The sequence below is a fragment of the Haliotis rufescens genome, unplaced genomic scaffold (genome assembly GCF_023055435.1).
Source record: "Haliotis rufescens isolate VD_foot unplaced genomic scaffold, xgHalRufe1.0.p SCAF_5, whole genome shotgun sequence".
Classification (NCBI taxonomy): Eukaryota; Metazoa; Mollusca; class Gastropoda; order Lepetellida; family Haliotidae; genus Haliotis; species Haliotis rufescens.
This window is the reverse complement of record NW_025964223.1, coordinates 16,843,659-16,869,409: the sequence shown is the minus strand read 5'-3', so window position 1 is coordinate 16,869,409 and position 25,751 is coordinate 16,843,659. Positions and strand designations below refer to the sequence as shown.

The 25,751-nt window shown below is 42.5% G+C and overlaps 2 protein-coding genes across 2 annotated transcripts in view; one reads left to right on the top strand and one right to left on the bottom strand.

Moving 5' to 3' along the window:
* Positions 1-570: 570 nt before the first annotated feature.
* LOC124113615 lies at positions 571-14,659 on the bottom strand. Its single transcript, XM_048383879.1, has 2 exons — positions 14,606-14,659; positions 571-3,537 (listed from the first exon to the last, which is right to left on the bottom strand). The coding sequence occupies exons 1-2, from the start codon at positions 14,657-14,659 to the stop codon at positions 571-573; spliced, it is 3,021 nt and encodes a 1,006-aa protein (XP_048239836.1).
* Positions 8,621-25,751, top strand: part of LOC124113640 — a 97,313-nt gene continuing 80,182 nt past the window's right edge. The window contains exon 1 of the mRNA XM_046474097.2: positions 8,621-8,907. The gene's annotated coding sequence lies outside the window, so the exon portion shown is untranslated. The remainder of the gene's footprint in view (positions 8,908-25,751) is intronic.

Genomic DNA, 25,751 nt, shown 5'->3' with positions numbered 1-25,751 from the left:
CTGCTTGTGCACTTTGTGAGCCAAGATTAAATTGTTTGCCAAGTCTGAATAAGGTGGAAACTGTTCTCAGCCAGAAAGATGCACTTTGCCTCCAGCAGTGACGTTCTGGGAGGAATGTTGTCATTACTGAAGGCCAATCAGGCCACCGACACCACACACCATTGTGAGCCAAAGTTGTCGCCCAGCAGTGTTATTTCTCAGACCTTTCATAAGATCTAGTGGAATCAGATAGAATCAAGATATTACATAAAATCAATTGCCCCTCCTTGACTGTATGCCCATGGCAAGGACCAGACAATTAAACAGTATACAGTACAAGTCAGGGTGACCCTCCTGGCGCTAATCAGGAACATGTCTCCCAACATCTGCAGACTCGATGTTTTCTTACCAATAAAACATCGTTTCTTGATTTCAGACTTTTTGGTCTCATTGTAGTTACAGATTTCATCACCTTCTCCATAATCACTTTCTATATATACACCCTGACCAAGCTTATCTCTCACAGGGTTGGCTTCTCTTTTCTCAAAAATAGAGGTGTTGTGTATAGCCAGGATCCTCTGTGATGAGTTGTCATGTACAGTCAGGTTCCTCTGTGATGAGTTGTTGTGTATAGCAAGGGTCCACAGTGTTTAGCTGTTGTGTACAGTCAGGGTCCTCTATGGTGAGCTGTTGTGTATAGCAAGGGTCCTCTGTGATGAGTTGTTGTGTACAGCCAGGGTCCTCTGTAATGAGTTGTTGTGTACAGTCAGGGTCCTCTGTGATGATCTGTTGTGTACAGCCAGTGTCCTCTGTGATGAGTTGTTGTGTACCACCAGGGTCCTCTGTGGTGAATTGTTGTGTATAGCAAGGGTCCTCTGTGGTGAGCTGTTGTGTACAGGCAGGGCCCTCTGTGATGAGCTGTTGTGTACAGCCAGTGTCCTCTGTGATGAGTTGTTGTGTACCACCAGGGTCCTCTGTGGTGAATTGTTGTGTATAGCAAGGGTCCTCTGTGGTGAGCTGTTGTGTACAGCCAGGGCCCTCTGTGATGAGCTGTTGTGTACAGGCAGGGCCCTCTGTGATGAGCTGTTGTGTACAGTCAGGGTCCTCTGTGATGGGCTGTTGTGTACAGTCAGGGTCCTCTGTGATGAGTTGTTCTGTACAGTCAGGATCCTCTGTGGTGAGCTGTTGTGTACAGTCAGGGTCCTCTGTGATGAGTTGTTGTGTACAGTCAGGGTCCTCTGTGATGAGCTGTTGTGTACAGTCAGGATCCTCTGTGATGGGCTGTTGTGTACAGTCAGGGTCCTCTGTGATAAGCTGTTGTGTACCACCAGGGTCCTCTATGGTGAGCTGTTGTGTACAGCCAGGGTACTCTATGGTGAGCTGTTGTGTACAGCCAGTGTCCTCTGTAATGAGCTGTTGTGTACAGCCAGGGTCCTCTGTGATGAGTTCTTGTGTACAGTCAGGGTCCTCTGTGATAAGCTGTTGTGTACAGTCAGGGTCCTCTGTGATAAGCTGTTGTGTACAGCCAGGGTCCTCTGTGATGAGTTGTTGTGTACCACCAGGGTCCTCTGTGGTGAGTTGTTGTGTACATCCAGGGCCCTGTGTGATGAGTTGTTGTGTATAGCCAGGGTCCTCTGTGGTGAGCTGTTGTGTATAGCTGTGGTCCTCTTTGATGAGCTGTTGTGTACAGTCAGGATCCTCTGTGGTGAGCTGTTGTGTACAGCCAGGGTCTTGTGTGATGAGTTGTTGTGTACAGCCAGGGTCTTGTGTGATGAGTTGTTGTGTACAGCCAGTGTCCTCTGTGATGAGCTGTTGTGTACAGCCAGGGCCCTCTGTGATGAGTTGTTGTGTACAGCCAGGATCCTCTGTGGTGAGCTGTTGTGTACAGCCAGGGCCCTCTGTGATGAGTTGTTGTGTACAGCCAGGATCCTCTGTGGTGAGCTGTTGTGTACAGCCAGGGCCCTGTGTGATGAGTTGTTGTGTACAGCCAGTGTCCTCTGTGATGAGCTGTTGTGTACAGCCAGGGCCCTCTGTGATGAGTTGTTGTGTACAGCCAGGATCCTCTGTGGTGAGCTGTTGTGTACAGCCAGGGTCCTCTGTGATGAGCTGTTGTGTACAGCCAGGGCCCTCTGTGATGAGCTGTTGTGTACAGCCAGGGCCCTCTGTGATGAGTTGTTGTGTACAGCCAGGATCCTCTGTGGTGAGTTGTTGTGTACAGCCAGGGCCCTGTGTGATGAGTTGTTGTGTACAGCCAGGATCCTCTGTGGTGAGTTGTTGTGTACAGCCAGGGCCCTCTGTGATGAGTTGTTGTGTACAGCCAGGATCCTCTGTGGTGAGTTGTTGTGTACAGCCAGGGCCCTCTGTGATGAGTTGTTGTGTACAGTCAGGATCCTCTGTGGTGAGCTGTTCTGTACAGTCAGGGTCCTCTGTGATGAGTTGTTCTGTACAGTCAGGATCCTCTGTGATGGGCTGTTGTGTACAGTCAGGGTCCTCTGTGATGAGTTGTTGTGTACAGCCAGGGTCCTCTGTGATGAGTTGTTCTGTACAGTCAGGATCCTCTGTGGTGAGTTGTTGTGTACAGTCAGGGTCCTCTGTGATGAGTTGTTGTGTACAGCCAGGGTCCTCTGTGATGAGTTGTTCTGTACAGTCAGGATCCTCTGTGGTGAGTTGTTGTGTACAGTCAGGGTCCTCTGTGATGAGTTGTTCTGTACAGTCAGGGTCCTCTGTGATGAGTTGTTCTGTACAGTCAGGATCCTCTGTGATGAGTTGTTCTGTACAGTCAGGGTCCTCTGTGATAAGCTGTTGTGTACAGTCAGGGTCCTCTGTGATGAGTTGTTCTGTACAGTCAGGGTCCTCTGTGATGAGTTGTTCTGTACAGTCAGGGTCCTCTGTGATAAGCTGTTGTGTACAGTCAGGGTCCTCTGTGATAAGCTGTTCTGTACAGCCAGGGTCCTCTGTGATAAGCTGTTCTGTACAGCCAGGGTCCTCTGTGATGAGTTGTTGTGTACAGCCAGGGTCCTCTGTGATAAGCTGTTCTGTACAGCCAGGGTCCTCTGTGATGAGTTGTTCTGTACAGTCAGGGTCCTCTGTGATAAGCTGTTGTGTACAGTCAGGGTCCTCTGTGATAAGCTGTTCTGTACAGCCAGGGTCCTCTGTGATGAGTTGTTGTGTACAGTCAGGGTCTTCTGTGATAAGCTGTTGTGTACAGTCAGGGTGCTCTGTGATAAGCTGTTCTGTACAGCCAGTGTCCTCTGTAATGAGCTGTTGTGTACAGCCAGGGTCCTCTGTGATGAGTTGTTGTGTACAGCCAGTGTCCTCAGTGATGAGCTGTTGTGTACAGCCAGGGCCCTCTGTGATGAACTGTTGTGTACAGTCAGGATCCTCTGTGGTGAGTTGTTGTGTATAGCAAGGGTCCTCTGTGATGAGTTGTTGTGTACAACCAGGGTCCTCTGTGGTGAGTTGTTGTGTACATCCAGGGTCCTCTGTGGTGAGTTGTTGTGTACATCCAGGGTCCTCTGTGATGAGATGTTGTGTACAGCCAGGGTCCTCTGTGATGGGCTGTAGTGTACAAGCTGCGTCTTAGAACTGGGTGCAAAAAGTTGCGAGATTTTTTACAGGTCATTCTAATATGGGAGGAAAGCCTGTAAGAGTGTTTGTGTTAAAGGTTTACCTCTTTGGTGAAAGCCACGAGAATGGGGATCATAGTCAGTGTGAATCTGTAATTTGAACTCATAAACTCAGGATCCTGATATACTTTGGGGACACAACTCTGCACAGCATTATGTGGCACTGGGCCGTCCATGCCTCTGTTGTTGAATAAACTAGTTCTGCCACTGTTTGTTCATTTGAGTAAGTATTTTAGTTATCTACCACAACAAGAACACATCATGTTATTCTGGAGCTGGAACAAGGCGGGACATCAGACAGCTTGTTATCATTGAAGGTTTTTTCTGTTAAAAACTTCCACTAACCCAGATTTTTTCTCTGAGATGCACTGAAATGAAACACATGTCGTGATTGTTTCCCACCCCACCCTCTCTGGGTGAATGTCAGCCCTGCACAGGTTATCTGGCAGGTGTGGGTCTGCACATACCGGCCCGGCCAGACCATGCAGATCCACACACACACACACACAAACACACACACACACCAAGGTCACACATGTGCTGGGTGCAATGCAGAGACGATCAAACACTAATGTGAACAGTATGTGGTCAGGATTGCTCTGGAAACCCACAGCTTTTTTCCATGATGAAAATTTTGAATTAATCTGTTTTTAAGTTAGCTGTAAATGCAATTTATTTTCCTGTCAGAATGTTGAAAAATTATCAAATTAATGTGTCTGTAATCGAAACAATTTCACTGGGCACCAAGGCATTGTATTGTTTAGGCCAGTATAAAACTATTTTAAAGACTAGTGTGCTGGGCCCTGTTCCACAAAGCGATCATAGCGCTAAGATGATCGTAACTCCCATACTTTAACATAGACTTACGACAGACTTAGCGCTAAGATCGCTTTGTGGAACGGGGCCCTGGTGTATAAAGGTGTCTTGGTGCAGTTGCGTTGTGAATGCAGGTGTCTTGATGTAGTCATGTTTTGTGAGTTGAGCATAAAGGTGTCTTGTTGTTTTATGTGAGCTGTGTATGCAAGTTTCTCAATGTAGCCATGTTGTGTGAGTTGTGTATGCAGGTGTTTCAATGTAGCCATGTTGTGTGAGTTGTGTATGCAGGTGTCTAGATGTGGTGTTGAGTGAGTTGTGAATGCAGGTGTCTTAATACAGCCGTCGTGTGAGTTGTTGTATATTGGTGTATGTTGTATGTCATATGCTGGTGTGGGTTAGTGTGTGTTATGTGTGCGTGTGTTGTGAGTGAGTGAGTGAGTGTGTGTGTGTGTCTTAATCTGTGTGTGAGTGTGTGTGTGCCTGCGCGTATGCATGAGTGCCTTTATCTGTGAGTGTGTGTGTGCGTTCGCTAATGCGTGAGTGTCTTCATCTGAGTGAGTGAGTGAGTGTGTGTGTGTGCATGCGTGCGTGAGTGTGTCTGAGTGAATACGCGCATGCGTGAGTGTCTTCATCCGTGTGTGTGTGCGTGCGTGTGAGTGTCTTCATCTGTGAGTGAGTGAGTGAGTGTGTGTGTGCGTGCATGTGTGTGTGTGAGTGTGAGTGAGTGCGCTCATGCGTGAGTGTCTCCATCTGTGTGTGAGTGTGGATTATAGGATTGTGGCCATGTGGAGATTATAAAACCTGAGCTCCTTTACCCACCCAGCAGTAAAAGGCAATAAAACACAAACATAAGTAACTTCAGCCTTCACATTTACACACTTGGTGGAAGAAATCAATGGCTCCCCTCCCTATGAAAGACCTGTTCTTCCACAGCACTTCTCATCTCATTGATAGTTTTCTTTATTGTTGGCCTGTTGGTGAACCCCTGAGCCTAGAGATGAACCAGCACAGATACACTGACAAGAAGCGGTGCTTGTCCCACTGATCGGCCAATCAATAACCAGCACATCAATGCAGGACGTTACTTTAGAGATCACTTGACTTACTGCAGCAAATCAGCCAAACTAACACAACAATTTAGGAAGCGTTTTTAATAATGAGGCTTATACTTCTAACAAAATCAATATGAGATTCTACATGGGGAAGAGGAGAGGCTTGTATGCAGCAGCCACTCCTGGTGAATAAACGGACATGTATGGAACTGTGGGTAAGGAACATGAATAATTGAAGAAATACTGACAAACTACATGGCTATGTCCTGCAGATAGATAAAAGTGTTGAGCTAGACTAGCCTACTAGCCTTGCATTGAGCAAGGCAAGATTTATTGCCAAACTTTGACTACACAAACATCTTCTGCAAAACTCTGGAACATGTATCACCACTCACAATTTAACATCCTGGTCTATCCTGCCTTAACCCTATGTACATAAATGTAACTCTGAAATGGCACCAGACAGGCTAGAGAGGGCTATATCCCATGTTGTAAACTGGCACCAGACTAGAGAGGGTTATATCCCGTGTTGTAAACAGGCACCAGACCAGAGAGGGCTATATCCCATGTTGTATACTGGCACCAGACTAGAGAAGGCTATATCCCGTTTTGTATACTGGCACCAGACTAGAGAGAGGTATATACCATGTTGAATACTGGCACCAGACTAGAGAGAGGTATATACCATGTTGAATACTGGCACCAGACTAGAGAGAGGTATATCCCAAGTTGTATACTGGCACCAGACTAGAGAGAGGTATATCCCATGTTGGAAACTGGCACCAGACTAGAGAGAGGTATATCACATGTTGGAAACTGGCACCAGACTAGAGAGAGGTATATCCCATGTTGTATACTGGCACCAGACTAGAGAGGGCTATATCCTGTTTTGTATACTGGCACCAGACTAGAGAGGGCTATATCACATTTTGTATACTGGCACCAGACTAGAGAGGGCTTTATCCCATGTTGTATACTGGCACCAGACTAGAGAGAGGTATATCCCATGTTGTATACTGGCACCAGACTAGAGAGAGGTCTATCCAATGTTGGAAACTGGCACCAGACTAGAGAGAGGTATATCCCATGTTGTATACTGGCACCAGACTAGAGAGAGGTATATCCCATGTTGTAAACTGGCACCAGACTAGAGAGAGGTATATCCCATGTTGTATACTGGCACCAGACTAGAGAGAGGTATATCCCATGTTGTAAACTGGCACCAGCCCAAAGAGAGGTATATCCCATGTTGTATACTGGCACCAGACTAGAGAGAGGTATATTCCATGTTGTATACTGGCACAAGACTAGAGAGGGCTATATCCCATGTTGTAAGTATACTGGCACCAGACTAGAGAGGGCTATATCCTGTGTTGTATGTATACTGGCACAAGACTAGAGAGGGCTATATCCCATGCTGTATGTATACTAGCACAAGACTAGAGAGGGCTATATCCCATGTTGTATGTATACTGGCACCAGACTAGAGAGGGCTATATCCCATGCTGTATGTATACTGGCACCAGACTAGAGAGAGGTATATCCAATGTTGGAAACTGGCACCAGACTAGAGAGAGGTATATCCCATGTTGTATACTGGCACCAGACTAGAGAGAGGTATATCCCATGTTGTAAACTGGCACCAGCCCAAAGAGAGGTATATCCCATGTTGTATACTGGCACCAGACTAGAGAGAGGTATATCCCATGTTGTAAACTGGCACCAGCCCAAAGAGAGGTATATCCCATGTTGTATACTGGCACCAGACTAGAGAGAGGTATATTCAATGTAGTATACTGGCACCAGACTAGAGAGGGCTATATCCCATGTTGTAAATATACTGGCACCAGACTAGAGAGGGCTAGATCCTATGCTGTATGTATACTGGCACCAGACAAGAGAGGGCTTTATCCCATGTTGTATGTATACTGGCACCAGACTAGAGAGGGCTTTATCCCATGCTGTATGTATACTGGCACCAGACTAGAGAGGGCTTTATCCCATGTTGTATGTATACGGGCACCAGACTAGAGAGGGCTATATCCCATGCTGTATGTATACTGGCACTAGACTAGAGAGGGCTATATCCCATGCTGTATGTATACTGGCTCAAGACTAGAGAGGGCTATATCCCATGCTGTATGTATACTGGCACCAGACTAGAGAGGGCTATATCCCATGCTGTATGTATACTGGCACCTGACTAGAGAGGGCTATATCCCATGCTGTATGTATACTGGCACCTGACTAGAGAGGGCTATATCCCATGCTGTATGTATACTGGCTCAAGACTAGAGAGGGCTATATCCCATGCTGTATGTATACTGGCACCAGACTAGAGAGGGCTATATCCCATGCTGTATGTATACTGGCTCAAGACTAGAGAGGGCTATATCCCATGTTGTATGTATACTGGCACCAGACTAGAGAGGGCTATATCCCATGCTGTATGTATACTGGCTCAAGACTAGAGAGGGCTATATCCCATGCTGTATGTATACTGGCTCAAGACTAGAGAGGGCTATATCCCATGCTGTATGTATACTGGCTCAAGACTAGAGAGGGCTATATCCCATGCTGTATGTATACTGGCACCAGACTAGAGAGGGCTATATCCCATGCTGTATGTATACTGGCTCAAGACTAGAAAGGGCTATATACCATGCTGTATGTATACGGGCACCAGACAGACAAGAGAGGGCTATATCACATATTGTATACTGGCACCAGACTAGAGAGGGCTATATCCCATGCTATATGTATACTGGCACCAGACAGACTAGAGAGGGCTATATCCCATGCTGTATGTTTACTGGCACCAGACTAGAGAGGGCTATATCCTATGTTGTATGTATACTGGCACCAGACTAGAGAGGGCTATATCCCATGCTGTATGTATACTGGCACCAGACTAGAGAGGGCTATATCCCATGCTGTATGTATACTGGCTCACGACTAGAAAGGGCTAGGTCCCATGTTGTATGTATACTGGCACCAGACTAGAGAGGGCTATATCCCATGTTGTATGTATACGGGCACCAGACTAGAGAGGGCTATATCCCATGCTGTATGTATACTGGCACCACACATGCAGTGTAGCAGGCTTGCGGTCTCTACTGCCAGCAGTGCTGCTGTGTTTACCATTCATAATGGGCCAGTCATGTGATCCACACATCTAATTTGGGACCAATCTGAGATGTAAGTGGCACCAGGCAGGCCTGGAGTAATCATGACCGCAGTGTGGAGTGTAAAGAACATTACAGATATCAGTGCCTCTTGGATCTAAAGGAGATTTATCTTGGCTTTATATCGGACAACTTCCGCACATTTCACAGCCTTGGAAGGCAGGACCTGTCCTCTCAACTTGAGGCTCAACTTTACATGGAAGCGTGTGTGGGCATGACACTGTAACCAAGGCAACTCACACAACTGGAGTAAGTATTCCTTCTCAGTCCTATAACATATTCATGTTTGTTTTAATTGAAATCTTAAACTCTTGTAAAACTTGAAGAAGTTTATGTTCAACTTCTTCACCATCCCTCCTGAACAATATCTAATATAAAATGTTAAGGGTGAATATAGGGGGATATTACCCACCCAGAATATACCACACATAAGCCATATAGTTCGTCATCAGCTACTGACCCCCTCTTCATCACAGTCCTGTGAAATGGCTACATGCTGGATACACAACATTACTGTAAATCAACTAGCTCCGATATGGATTTTCCAAGTTGAGTTTTGCTCAGCATGATGAGATCTAGAGATGGAGCACAACTCACTGTGAGCACTTCTTACCAACAGCACCATAGGAAGATGTTCCTGGTGTATTGATCTCACAGTGATGGAGAACCGTATCACCTCAGTAAGTTAACATCCTTTCAATCTGGGTACTGCAGTTGCCAGTGTGCACGGGGGATGGATGCTTCACACATCCAGGCTACAGAGATGATCATTATAGCATTTATAAAATATCTGAGGCATCACTTCCAACAATATATCAACCGATATCCTATAAAGGTTTAAGAAATATGTCCATATCTTTCAGCACAAGGAGATTAGTATATCTATTACTCCCAGACATCTATCAGTGTATATACATTACTCCTATGGATCTATCACTATCAGTATATATATATATATATTTTACTCCTATGCATCTATCAGTATATATATATATATATATATATATATATATATATATATATATAAATCTCCTATGGATCTATCACTATAAATATATAGATAAATATATATATTACTACTATGCATCTATCAGTATATATATTACTCCTATGCATTTATCAGTATATATATATACTCCTATATATATTACTCCTATTCATCTATCAGTATCCCCTTGTCATGGGTTTTTAGAAGAATAAGAAAACATTTGTAAATTTCTCATTAATTGCAAGAACAACTGTAAAATCGCAAGAACAGTAAAACATCTCACTCACTTATTGAAGACAACTTTATCTCAAAATCAAGCCATCATCTGAGTATTTACAATGTCTGTGTGACGCCACACTCCTTGTTATAGCGTGAGTAATCGCAATAACCATTGTCGTCCAAAAACGTATGATGTCCGAAAACCTATGATCTAATGATATATACAGTAAACTACATTTATAACGAACACTGTAAAACAAACTGACCGATATAACAAACTTATTTTTTAGTCCCGACCATTTGTTGTATATATGCTGCATATATGCTTATAAAGAAATATGGTTATTACTGATTAAAATTAATGGTCCTTTTGACTTTGTTATAACTGTAGTTTACTGTATATTACTCCTACAAAGAGCAAGAGAGAAAGAGTGAATCAAACTACATTTGACATATTAATGTTGGTATTCTTTCAACTTTCATTGATAATAATAACGATGTACAGCTTTCATTCTGTGTACTTCAAATAGAGCTAAACACAATAAAAGTGCCAACTGGCGCCTCCTAATATTTTGAAATAACTTGGAGACCTGGACTAGATCAATTATTTCTCAACATCATACATCAAGCAAAGCTGTTGTATTGATTTGTAGAAACAATACATTTGTATACATACCCTAGGAAGCCATGTTATCTGATGAAAGAATTCTCAAATACCGGTGCCATTCTCTGACAGTGTGCTTAAGAAATCTAGATCCATTTGTTACAAAACAGAAGATTTGTTTTTCAAACCAAAACCACACAATTGATAAACAGTCAATAGGAAACAAAGATTGTTCCAAGCCTGTCAACATAACTGTTCAGCTTCTTATTATCCCTCTATCTGTTCAGGACCATCTATCTGTTCAGGACCATCAATCTGTTCACCCCATCTATCTGTTCAGGACCATCTATCTGTTCACCCCATCTATCTGTTCAGGACCATCAAATCTGTTCACCCCATCTATCTGTTCAGGACCATCTATCTGTTCACCCCATCTATCTGTTCAGGACCATCTATCTGTTCAGGACCATGTATCTGTTCACCCCATCTATCTGTTCAGGACCATCTATCTGTTCACCCCATCTATCTGTTCAGGACCATGTATATGTTCACCCCATCTATCTGTTCACCCCATCTATCTGTTCACTCCATCTATCTGTTCAGGACCATGTATATGTTCACCCCATCTATCTGTTCACCCCATCTATCTGTTCAGGACCATGTATATGTTCACCCCATCTATCTGTTCACCCCATCTATCTGTTCAGGACCATGTATATGTTCACCCCATCTATCTGTTCAGGACCATCTATCTGTTCACCCCATCTATCTGTTCACCCCATCTATCTGTTCAGGACCATCTATCTGTTCACCCCATCTATCTGTTCAGGACCATCTATCTGTTCACCCCATCTATCTGTTCACCCCATCTATCTGTTCAGGACCATCTATCTGTTCAGGACCATGTATATGTTCACCCCATCTATCTGTTCACCCCATCTATCTGTTCAGGACCATCTATATGTTCACCCCATCTATCTGTTCAGGACCATCTATATGTTCACCCCATCTATCTGTTCAGGACCATCTATCTGTTCAGGACCATGTATCTGTTCACCCCATCTATCTGTTCAAGCCCATCTATCTGTTCACCCCATCTATCTGTTCAGGACCATCTATCTGTTCACCCAATCTATCAGTTCGGGACCATCTATATGTTCACCCCATCTATCAGTTCAGGACCATCTATCTGTTCACCCAATCTATCAGTTCGGGACCACCTATATGTTCACCCCATCTATCTGTTCACCCCATCTCTGTTCACCATATCTATCTGTTCACCATAGATAGATAGATAGATAGATAGATAATATTTATTGCAGAAACGTTCCATTATGTTACGGATGCAATTTTAAAAGACAAGACATTATGATTCATATATACATATATACAGACATAAATAATTTACATTCCTGTAGACACATACAAAATCAAAACAATCAATATTACATATTTGATGATATTATTATACATAAAATGTCAAAGGTTGATTATGAAGGGGTATTTATTATTTGAAATGATAGATTTTGAAACAAATGCAGTTGATATTGACTGCTTCATTATTTGACAGGATGTAGTGAAATAATTTGTCTTCATGACTGTGGACATTTACATTTACATTTTGTCTGGATAATTTTCCAAAGAGAATATTTCTTTCTTGAGTGTGTTTAATACAGTGAAGTAAGTAGTGTTTTTTGTCATCAATGGTTGAACATGTAGAGCATAGCCTCTGATGTAGTGGGGTTGGTGGCTTTGTATATCTTCCAAATTCAATATTTAATTTATGGTTACTTAATCTTAGTTTGGAAAAGTGCACTCGATATTTTCTTACTTTACAGTGACTGATATCTATCAGCCCCTCTACCTGTGCCCCCTGTAGCCTCTCTATGTCTACATGCTGGACACTTCTATCTGTTCACCCCATCTCTGTTCAGGACCCTTCTATCTGTTCACCCCATTTCTGTTCACCATATCTATCAGCCCCTCTACCTGTACTGCATCCTGTAGCCTCTCTATTTCTACATGCTGGACCCTCCTATCTGTTCACCCCATCTCTCTGTTCAGGACCATGTATATGTTCACCCCATCTATCTGTTCACCATATCTATCTCTTCACCATATCTATCAGCCCCTCTACCTGTTCTGCCCCCTGTAGCCTCTCTATTTCTGGGGCGGTCGGGTAGCCTAGTGGTTAAAGCGTTCGCTCGTCACGCCGAAGACCTGGGTACAATGTGTGAAGCCCATTTCTGGTGTCCCCCGCCGTGATATTGCTGGAATATTGCTAAAAGCGGCGGAAAACCATACTCACTCACTCACTCTCTATTTCTACATGCTGGACCCTTCTATCTGTTCACCCCACCAATTAGACTAACATTTAGTCTCTGAAATCTTATATTACACAATATCCTTCTTGACTCTAAAAAAAATAAAAATTCCCTATACTGATTTAGGAATAGAGCTAGCTTGAGCTTGCTAGACTAGCTTTTGTATGCATTTCTAGATTATTTTTTTTTCATAAAATAAATATATTCCACAGTCATGGACTACCCACCGATATGCAACATCTCTCTCAGTCTGACTCCCAGACCCTGGAGTATATATTTAAAAAGGAGTCCAACTCAAATCTAGAAAGATTTGGCAAGACCTGACATTAAGCATTGTCCTGGCCTCCATTTGAATTTTACTTTTTTTTATAGAAAATATGTTTATTTGAGATAGCTTTATTTCTGGGACTAAATGTTCATCTACGTCTCTCTGTACGGGCCATTTTCCCTCTGCAACTCGAGCCCCTTCTATCCCTTCCTTCCAGTTGTACTATTTAAGCCCCTCTATTTGTACAGCCCCTCCGTGTTCATCCCCCTTCTAACCTGTCACTCAGGCATGTTCCTCCGGCAACCCAGCCATCCCAACATAACTGGCCAGATCGGCTAATCATCTTAAACGGTTCAGCAACAGTTGAATTATCTAATCAGGAATTCCTCTGTGATTCCTGTCTGCTACTGGGTCATGCAGACTGCCACATGTTGGTTGGGCCACATTAAAGCGTGAACTGCTAACAACCAATTGACCAATAGGCAGAGTGTGTGACTAACGGCCTATTGACCAAGCTTGTCATGAGAAGCTCTCTTTACTTGCAATAATATCAGCGCCAGCAGTTAAATAATCCTGACATGAAACTCTTTATGAGTCCCTTAGAAAGTTGACACATTATGGTGATTAAAACACAACCATTCTCAACCCCCAAGGCTGTCATGTCCTGGCCAGCATAACACAGACTCTGAAGACCTTTGAGACGTTTCTTGTCATGTCAAGTCTCAGTTTCATACAGCATTGATTTTGTTGATGGCTCTGAAAGTATTGATGCCAATGTAATATGGTCGAGGCTGGCCATTCCTAGACATCTGTTCGCCTCAAGTAATGTTAACTCACTCCTGGGTGAGTTTTTAATTTCACTGTTCCTATAAATACCAGAGGGATCCTGGTTATTCCAGTTGGACACTGTTACCCCTGACATTCAGAGTCCAATCCAGAACAGAGTAAATGAGTGAGTATGGTTTTCCGCCGCTTTTAGCACTATTCCAGCAATATCACGGCTGGGGACACCAGAAATGGGCTTCACACATTGTACCCATGTCGGGAATCGAACCCGGGTCTTTGGCGTGATGAGCAAACCCTTTAACCACTAGGCTACCCGACCGCCTCCAGTCCAGAACCGAAGACACAGACATGTTACATTGTACATACAAAAGTTGTAACCCATAATACCATTTCACTTTCCTCCTGACTTTTAGTAGTTCATTCATATAATTTTCACAGCTATTTTGCCCTTTATGCCAAATGGAATCTGTTTCGGCAGATCTAGACTGGCTATTCTCTTGCATTGATTATTTATATTATAAATAGTCATGTTGAATTAATACTTTGTACTCTGCCTCCTGACTATTGCTTCAGTCTCTGAAAATATATTATTTTGATAAAACAAATAGCTCCATCTCAATTGAAAAGGAGCCCCAGTGAGATTGAAGATTGAACCTGTGGAAATTCTAGACTTGCTTCATTTTAGGACTATAGCATTACAGTAAGGGCTGAAGGTTGAAGGGAAAATAACATGGTTCAGGGGTTGTGAGACAGACTACCTGCGCCCTGTGGGTGTTCCTGTACAGTAAAGTCTTCTTCTTCACCTTGTTCATCTTTCTTCACGAGGGCACGGGTGGCCCAGTCGCCGCGATTCGCTGTGCAGAGTTGCCTCCCTTCGGACACGCCAGAAACCTATGATTGTGGGTTCATATCCCGATTCGCCCCGATTATGTTTCTAGGTTTGTCAGCACCATACCCATGCTCGTGGGTTTCACCAAAGTCTGAGACCTGCATCACTTCGGGCTTTCCTCCCACATTAAGCTGACACGCCGTGATGTAACTGTAATACTGTTAAAAGCGGTGTTAAACCCAACTCACTCACTCTTTCTTCACCTTATTCTTCTTCGAGACAAGATCATCACAGGCACCCATACTAAAACCTGAGATGCCAACTAGCGCTGGAACGAGTCCAACTTTACTACCGGGTACCCATCCCCCTATCACCCGACCCTACCAGGTACCCGCTGTAGATCTCAGGAGATGTCTCAAAATGTCCGATTGGGAAATTTTTTTAGCATAGTCCTGGCAAAACGTATTTAGATACATGTATAAACAATCTGGTCATTCATACACTGAAGTTGAATTAAGTTATATCTTTATTCAACCATATGAAAAGTCAGAAGGAATGGGTGCACAGTCAGAAAGAAATGCGAACATTAGTGACTTCTAGTGTAACCATAGAGTTCTAGATAATTTTTGTCATTAAACAATATATCACGTGACTAACCACGGGTCAAGGTAGTCCTGTGGGTACCCGGGTCCTACTCAGTACCCACCTGACCCTAGTACCCGAGTTATTCGTCCCAGCCCTAATGGCAACCGTAATGATTTTTGCAGAATCAATACAAGATTTAAACCAAATTCTGCCAATTAAATTAAGTGAAATATGAATGAATTTTGTCCAAAGACCAATCAACTCTTATTAAAACTAGACATTAATTCCAGACATTGTCGCACATACAACCAATTACAGAACAATCGTCACTGTTTTCGTAGTTATTGGAAAGGTTTAAAAAGTCTGACAAGTATGAGTAATAATGCAAAAGAAGATATATTTTCATCAAGAAATCAGACATGCTAACTATGATTACTGTTTTTGTTTGTTTTAAAGAAGTAACTTTAACAATTACCCTAATATTCCTCATTACCTCAAATTAAGTTTGGCATTTCTACTAAAACCCTACTGAGGCGAACACAGACGTGCACAGAATGTTACCGGAACTTTCATTCCTTTCCTTTCCATTCCCATTAGTTTATTCTCATTTAATTGTTCATGTTGCCATAATTCCTCCGTAAAACATCAACCATGAAGCATTGTACAACACAGCACTTCCAAAGTCCCACAACCAAAAAATGCAATAAATTTAATGCTTATTATTCAAAGAAACTAGTTTATTTAAGCCAATAATAATTTGTCTTTGAAGACTTGGTCCAATAATCCTGATTAACAGGCACTATTGCTTCTTGCAACCAATCTGCCAAGCAATCTGGGTCTCTTTGTTAAACCCTGAATGTTGTTGTTGTTGTTTGTTTGTTATTTAACGCCACACTCAGCAATATTCCAGCTATATGACGTCGGTCTGTAAAATAATCGAGTCTGGACCAGACAATCCAGTGATTGACATCATGAGCATCGATCCACGCAATTGGGATCGATGACATGTATCAATCAAGTCAGCGAGTCTGACCACCCAATCGGGTTAGTCGCCTTTTACGACAAGCATAGTCGCCTTTTACGGCAAGTATGGGTTGCTGAAGACCTAATCCAACCGGGAATCTTCACGGGTCAAACCCTGAATGTATTACATTGACCTGAGGTTTTTTTTATTCCTTGATAAAAAATCTATATGACCTGGCTCATTGTCTTTGCAGACATGCATCACACTAGCTTCACTGTATATAACATAGTTCACGCCATATAAACATACATGTCACACTTCATGCAGAAATGCTCAAGATACAGTGACAACAAACATAATTTTTTCTGTAGGTTTGTCAACATATGAAAAAACAATTAATGGTCATGAGTGATGGAAAATGGATTTGGCATCGATGCCGGTTCAAGAATGCCCATGATATATGATAATACATATAGTTGATCAAAAGAAGGGCAAAGTCAGTTTTTAGCAAGAAGGTGGTGTAAACTGAGTTGGGCCTTGACTGTAACCTTGACTTCTTCCAGGAGTGAACCTATGACAGGTGTTAAATGAGATTCATTATTCATCGCGACAGTTAAACTACCGCCACTCACAATGAATTATATATTTCATAGGCTTGCACCATGTTACATCATCACCGCCTTCAAAGTGTCCTTGACCGATGATCGAAGCCGGTACAAGATGAAAGTACTGTGTTTGAGTGTTGAGTTCTGATGCTACTTTGATAGTGCTAAACTGAATTTGGAACTGAACCAGGGCGGTCGGGTAGCCTAGTGGTTAAAGCGTTCGCTCGTCACGCCGAAGACCCGGGTTCGATTACCGGCATGGGTACAATGTGTGAAGCCCATTAATGGTGTCCCCCGCCGTGATATTGCTGGAATATTGCTAAAAGCAGCGGAAAACCATACTCACTCACTCACTCTGTTCTGGATTGGACTCTGAATGTCAGGGGTAACAGTGTCCAACTGGAATAACCAGGATCCCTCTGGTATTTAAAGGAACAGTGAGATTAAAAACTCACCCATACAGCATCAGTTTCTTCAGGGGCGGTCGGGTAGCCGAAGACCCGGGTTCGATTACCGACATGGGTACAATGTGTGAAGCCCATTAATGGTCTCCCCTGCCGTGATATTGCTGGAATATTGCTAAAAGCGGCGTAAAACCTCACTCACTCACTCACTCACTTGCTGGAACTGAACCATGAGGTTTCAAATTTTTAACCTATCATAGGATACATTATGGGGATGTTGAATCAGCTGTTTCAATCAAAGGTGGTTATTGTGATTTGAAACCTCTGAATGAAGAAATTGATTCTGTCTCGTCAAAATCATGGTAGAATTGAGCTTAACACATTTTTCAACAAAGGGAGAATTCTCTATGGAAGAAAAGCCTGAATTGATGTAGGTCAAAGATATTGACCACTCCGGTGACACCCATAAGCATGGGAATGGTGCTGACAATCCAAGTATTAAAATCAGGATAAATCTGGGATTCAATCCCATGTACAATCATAGGATTCTAACATGCTGAGGGGATGAACATTGTGTCCATTGTAGAGCTATGGAGACTGGGCACCCATGCCTCAAGAAGTTAGTTTGTTTATTTATTTGTTGTTAAATGCCGCACTCAGCAATATGCTAACAGCAGATCAGACAAGGTAAAGCTATACCGGTACTAACCAGGCCATAAATATTGGGATCAGGCATAAAGTTATACCTATGATATGACAATAGGTGCACAGTATCCCCACCACCAAGGTGCAACAGTGCACGGCATCCGCACCACCGAGGTGCAACAGTGCACAGCATCCACATCACCGAGGTGCAACAGTGCATGGCATCCACACCACCGAGTTGCAACAGTGCACGGCATCCACACCACCGAGGTGCAACAGTGCACGGCATCCACCCCACCGAAGTGCAACAGTGCACGGCATCCACATCACCGAGGTGCAACAGTGCACAGCATCCACATCACCGAGGTGCAACAGTGCATGGCATCCACACCACCGAGTTGCAACAGTGCACGGCATCCACACCACCGAGGTGCAACAGTGCACGGCATCCACCCCACCGAAGTGCAACAGTGCACGGCATCCACATCACCGAGGTGCAACAGTGCACGGCATCCACACCACTGAGGTGCAACAGTGCACGGTATCCCAACCACCAAGGTGCAACAGTGCACGGCATCCCCACCACCGAGGTGCAACAGTGCACGGCATCCACATCACCGAGGTGCAACAGTGCACGGTATCCCCACCACCAAGGTGCAACAGTGCTCGGCATCCCTACCACCGAAGTGCAACAGTACACAGCATCCGCACCACCGAGGTGCAACAGTGCACGGCATCCCCACCACCGAGGTGCAACAGTGCACGGCATCCACACCACCGAGGTGCAACAGTGCACGGCATCCACACCACTGAGGTGCAACAGTGCACGGTATCCCAACCACCAAGGTGCAACAGTGCACGGCATCCCCACCACCGAGGTGCAACAGTGCACGGCATCCACACCACAGAGGTGCAACAGTGCACGGCATCCACACCACCGAGGTGCAACAGTGCACGGCATCCACACCACCGAGGTGCAACAGTGAACAGCATCCGCACCACCGAGGTGCAACAGTGCACGGCATCCCCACCACCGAAGTGCAACAGTTAGCAAGTCCAAATTTACTACCCGGGTACCCACCTCCCTATTACCTGACCCTACCCGGGTCCCCGTTGTAGATATTTAGAGATACATGTAGGTACAAACTGTACGATTTGGAAAAGTTTGACTGTAGCCCTGGCAAAATGTATTTAGATATACGTGTAAAACAATCTGGTCATGCATACCCTGAAGTTTACTGCATTAAGTTTCATCTTTATTCAGACATATAAAAGTCAGAAGGAATGGGTGCATTGTCAGATAGAAATGGGAACATTAGTGACTTAACGTGTAACCACAGAGTTTTAGATAATTTTTGTCATTAAACAATATGTCACTTGACTAACCACGGATCCGGGTAGTCCTGTGGGTACCCTGGTCCTACTCAGGACCCACCTGACCCGAGTCCCCGAGTTACACGTCCCAGCCCTAACCTCAGTGCACGGCATCCCCACCCCAGTCAACAGATCGGTTAACTTTTAGATTGTACTCTCATATCACAAGAAATATTCACTCACTCCTAAGGAACCATCATGTATACAGTCCTTGATAGACTTTAGAAGTTGGGAGAACTTCGTCAAAATTGTTACCTTTGTACATTAATCTTATGGCCTTGGCTTTGTTATTATATTATTATCTTTGTACATTCATCCCACCATGTGTTGTGTAAACATATCAGGACTTATATATATTAACACTATGCACTTCTGAAGCATTCACCTGATGAAGGAGCAGGAAGTAGCTCTGAAACGTCATGATAAAGAATAAAAGAAGTTGCTATCCATAAAAAGTGTCACGTATACACAATATAAAAAACTTCAATGCCAGAGAATAACCAGTCTCAATTACCCACTGAAACAGATTCCATTGGCAGTAAAAGGCAAAATAGCAAAAAAATGATATGACTTGATCACTGAAAATCAATGATGACACCAGGTGTTTGCAAAAATGATAAGCATGTAACGCTTCAAATCCAAGAAAGAAACCTTTATTAATAAGCTATTTTCCGAATAGAAAAGTGTAGCCTGACCTATTGGACCCCAGATCTGGCACCTCTGTGACTATATGAATCCAGTTTCATCAGCATCTCCTGGGGGATACAAGCAGCATCTTCCTCCTCTGTTCAAATGTCGGCTAAACCTATGTCATCCAAGGTATTAGTTATTCAGCGATTTTGCAAAAAAATAAATTGTTTCAGACAAAACTTGAACGATAATGGTTTGCTGGATATCCTGAAAAATTATTAAATTATTCAGCCCATCTTTTCGGAGAAGAATAATTGGATGTCTTTGAGCAGTGACATGGACCAAAATATTCCATCTCAGATTTCACATTCCAAATTTTTGGGTTTAAATCTGAGAAAAACCCAACCACTTTAATGCATTTGTTTCTTTGCACTCTCCAAAAATGATGGTTGGTGTTTTGAGTTTTACATTAAGCAACCTTTTAGAAACTAAAGCATGCAGGTGAACTATTCTTTATCACTGCATTCAAAAAAGTAAAATGCCAAACAAAAAATTGTAACCTTCAGCTTAACTCTGATCTCAGAATCTATCCAAATTATCACAAAAGCAATTTTTTTCTGTTACTTTGATTATCGATTCACCTGGTCCAATATATTTTTTATAATTTGATTTCTTAAATTTCGCTCACCTAATAAACAGTTCTTTCTTAACTGAAAGGCCAGGTTTGTCACTTTCATCGCTGCTTGCAATGTTCACACATGGTAAAGGTTAAATAAGAAAAGTACAGGAAAAGAATCCTTCTGAAGTAGTTCTGTTTTTTTAATTTCGTGATTTTCTTGTCCAGGGAATAAAATACAGCGCTGCTTCTGGTGCCCTCTTAAATTTACTTTTTCTTCCTCCCCAAACTGCTTGGTTCTACCTGAATATGTATCATGGTGATCCATTAAAGTAACAAAAAGAGGTTTGGCCTAAACTAAACTTACTGTTGAATGATGTATTCCTTGTGTTAGCTGTAGATGATGATTGATACAACAGATGAAGGTTTTTATCAAGGGCAGCAAAAACATGTACACTACAGAGATGCAGAGTGAGTGAGTGTGTTTGGTTTAAGATACTTTGAGCTGTAGGTTTGTTATATCACTGAGTTTTCAGCTGGCTGTGGGAGGAAAGCCTAAAGTGATGCAGGTCTCTGATGTTTACCATTTTCTTGAAACCAATGAGCATGGGTATGGCATTGATAAACCTAAAACCGCAATCAAGGCGATTCAGGGATTTGACCTCATGACAATGAAGGTTTGTGGCACCTAAGGAATGCAACTCTGCACAGTTAATGGCATTGCTTTGAGAGTAGACAACCAGAGATTTAGAAATATTTGTCAGTTTCAACTGATTCTCCTTGCAGAGTTTTTCCCCAGTTTTCATTTTCATTGAACTCCTTCAAATCTCTCTGTATTTATTTCCCCTCTTTCTGACTTAGTCAGCTAGATCTCACCTTGGACTGTTTTAAGCGCTCTCTTTTATGATGAGATGTTGTAAGAAGTGGTCTCCTCATTTCAAAGATATCTTCGGCAACGAAACATGGTTCTTGAATGTCCCTGTGCAAAGAAACTGTTCGTACATAACTGAGACTGGGTTAGACAAACCAGTGGTTGACATTATGAGGCAAGTCCAAAACGGTACAGAGACACTCAGTCCAGCCTGACCACACCATCCATTATGTCCGCCTTTGATTTCTGCTCACCTGATTGAAAGTGAAATGAGCTAGCTTATAGCTCTGCCTGGGGTCCATTTGTCCATCTCATCCATTACATTTTCAACAAGCATGAAATACTCATATCCCCCACCAATATGACATGTCCGGTTGTGTGCAAGGCAAGAAATATTGTACAGTTTTCAAGATCAACGGCCATTCTCTGTCTAAGTCAAAGTCGTTGCTATGGAAACTCGAAAAATACATTTTTAAAAATCCCTAACTATCAAAAGGCACCACTTTACCACTAGACCTATCTATGTGCCATGTTTGGTGGAAAAATATTGTACGTTTTTCAAGATCTCCTCTGGAAAGGAGCACTACTGCCATTTTCAGTCTAAGTCAAAGTCATACATTGCCATGGAAACTCCCACACAATCAAAAGGCACCAGTTCACCACTAGAGCTATCTATGTGCCAAGTTTGGTTAAAGGGGAAGTGTACACGCAAAAATCACTTTCTTTCTTTTTCTAAACAAAACGCAATTTTAGAATTAATAAGTATCTGTGTTTGAAAATATACACAAATTTTTTTCACAGTGAAAGTAGGAAGCTCACAATAGTGTTAAAATGATATGCCGTTATGAGGCCTTCGTTTTACGAGCGAAATAGGCCTGAGTTATCCCCCTTAGATTATGACGTAATTGGTGCCAATTCAACTGGGTCCCTGTCTTTTCTCAACGCAAAAGATATCAAGGACCAGTTTGCGGTAAAACAACATGGTCTACGACACACTCCGGCGCAGTGGTGACTCAGCATAACACAATTCTGGCTGGCATCTGAGACGCTAGAATCACAAAACTGTACCTACACCACGTGAAGCGGCTCTAACAAAGCATGATGACGTCATAATGTTTATCAATTGGCACCAATGACGTCATATTGCAAGGGGCATAAGCCATGGTGTTTTTGTTATCGAAATAGAACACTTGGTAAATGTGAAAAATATAAATCGTTTTAATGCAAAAAATATGTTAATTAAATATGATGTTTTTATATTTTTGTCTATGACACTTCTATGTTAACACTTTTAATGTGGAAAAAGTACAAGAAAAATTGGTTCATTTCCGTGTGAACTTGCCCTTTAAGACATCTCTCATGGATTTTCAATTCTGCTCTAGAAATGAAGCATGATGAATGGACGGACAGACGGACAGCACCAATTCCTAAAATAGTGGGGGATAATAACTCCTCTGAAAATATATGGCCCGAAAACTTCAAGTTAATGATCCCATATATGTTGTCCAAAAAGTGATCACAAATTCCTATCAATTGTAAACAAGGCCAGTAATACTCTTCATAATTCAGGTGGTGGTTCCAGTGGTTAAAGCATTCACTCGTCACACCGAAGACCCGGGTTTGATTCCCGACATGGGTACAATGTGTGAAGCCTATTTCTGGTGTCCCCTCAGTGATATTGCGGGAATATTGCTAAAAGTAGCATAAAACCATAGTCACTCACTCCATAAATCAGGTGAGCTTCAGAGCCTTGTGATTTTTAAGCAACACAGTGTTGCTCTCCTTGTTTTCTTTTCCTCTATAACAAGGCTATAATAGAAGGGAATTCATCAGTTCCTGGTCTGAGGGGAATATTCAAAACCATTTAACACACACTCATTTTGCTGCGACACATGAAAGATTTGACATAACTGCATGACATCCAGAACAGTTGTTATAAAACTGAGATATAATTTCAAGAATATTACAGATTAATAACTCCTTGCATCTGATGGAGTAAATATGCAAATTTAAGCTCTATGATAGCACTCTGGAGAGTACACCATCTTTACAGAGTGGGTAGGACTGTAGAAGGTTAAGGTCAATCACCATCTACTGTCATATTGAAGCCATTTTGACGGATCTGATAAGTATTCACTTGAAGATAGGAGTTCTAACTGCAGCCCTTCCCCATCACTTCAACATCCCCAGCTTTGGTCCAAAGAACAGGATTAGCTTTATAGTAAACAACAATCAAGTACTTAGCAACCAGAATATCAATGTCTTTATAGGGTAGAGCCCTTTCTCACCCCATATTGTACCCTGGATATGTATGTGTTACCATGGTAACATGGCTGGGTCAGTGGTAAAGATGGCCCCCGCCGACACTCAGGATCTTGTTGTTCAGCATCCGGTTTCTGTTAACTTATTCTCCTTAGCAAAGAGCCATTCTCCTGGTATAAGTTGCCAATCCTAACAAATTATCCCACTTATGTGACAATTATAACTCACTTACGGCTGAATTTTGCAATATGTGATTACAAAGCTATCAGGGCTGCTGGCAATTATTGCGGCCATTTAGAAGGTGAATTAAGTAAAATGTTAGCATGATACTTGAACATAATTGTACATGTTGATATTTTCTCAAATATATTCTCTTGATGCACCAGAGTTTTTCACAATGTACAGATTTGTTATAGCTGCTGCTTACATTTGCATCATGTGCACCAAACATCCTGACTCCGTTACATCATCAGTCAAACAGATCAAACAATGTCCTGGAATATGCTTTCACACAGTTACAAACCCATTAACTCATAGTGAGTGATTGAGAATGTTTTTTGCCCTTTTTAGCAATATTCCAGCAATATCATTGTAAGGAAGAGAATTTATGGATGTCAGCTTCTTTATTATGAGGAACACGTTTCAGAGTATATGCTTCTGATGAAGGAGTAAGTATATACTCTGAAACGTTGTGTTCCTCATAATAAAGAAGTTGACATCCATAAATTCTCTTCCTTATGAGACTGCCGCCATGGTCTAGTGGTAGAGCGTCCGCCTGGAGAGCGGAAGGTCCGAGGTTCGATCCCCGTCCGCCTCATACCAAAAAACGATAAAAGATGGTACTTGTTACCCTGTCTGGCGCTGGGCATTAAGTGGCTAAAACAAGTACTGGTTGGCTCGGAGTCAGTATACTGTGTCTGATTGGGGTATTCATGTTAAACTGCGGCATGGTATCTCAGGGGGCTAGCACTATAAATCGGCATCAGTCCGGACTAGTACAAGCAGCCACACACACACGTGCATGCACGTCACTATATAAGTGCAATAATCCTGGACACGCCGTTAAACCCAATTTCACCTCACCATCTTCCTTATGTGTATCACTTCTAAATGCCTTTCAAAGACTTAATATCAAACACATGTAGGGAAATCGAACCTGGCCCTTCAGTGTGACAAGCGAACACTGTAATCACTGGGCTACTCAACTGCCCCCACTGGAATCGTTCCAACATAATATTTTATAACAGCAGGAGACACAAGAAAATGGATTTACATATTGTACCAATGTTGGGAATTGAACCCAGTGCTTGGGTGTGACAAGCAAACCGTTTACCCACTTGACTACCCTACCACCCCAATATCTTCTCTTGAGGATACATGCACACACAGGCACTAACTTCTACACATCAATGTTGTCACATTTGGCAAAAATTACTTCGAATTCCTTCAGCGAATTCAGGGAAACAAACAGATCATATTATAACAATTAAACTTAGTCAATACAAATTTGAAATTTGAGGTAAAACATCACTAGACATGATGTTTTACTGATTAAATTGTATTTCCTGTTCTGCTAGGCATTGTTTTATATGCAGAGATTAAGATTACCATGTTTATTGTCTCGTAAAACTAAGCCAGAAGCAGCCATCAGCTGTACACACACATTTTCTTGGTATCTACTGGTGATTCGGTTAAAAATTACCCAATAATATAACTTAATTTTTTTTTGATACAATGATCAGAAGAATTGTATCTGAAACTATTATTTAATCAGGAATGATTTATTCCAATATCATGTTATTTTAGTTGCAGCTTTACAATATATATTTGAAATAGCTTAATAACCATGAGCGTCGCACTTTGGTACAGCTGATTGATATTGGCGTATATTTTTTCGTATGGAACAATTTGACCAATCACCGTCGATGCTCCCGTGCTCCCGATTGCGAAAACTTAATGTTGACATATAATAGTCAAACTACAACAAATATGACTTTCAACGAGTCAAAGTATGGCATTTATGATATACATATCCATTCTCAATCCGCTAAAGTTCTTTTCAAGGCATCAATAGCGGTAATCTGACCGTGGTTGCTGTAAATAATGGTGAGTTGCGCGA

Bases quoted from the DNA above. Each gene is read 5' to 3' on its own strand.
- LOC124113615 (XM_048383879.1), bottom strand. From the start codon at position 14,659: ATGAACAAGGTGAAGAAGAAGACTTTACTGTACAGGAACACCCACAGG. The intron at 3,538-14,605 runs GTAGTCTGTCTC...TGTACACTACAG, and splicing joins GGAACACCCACAGGGCGCAG to CCCATCACAGAGGACCCTGG.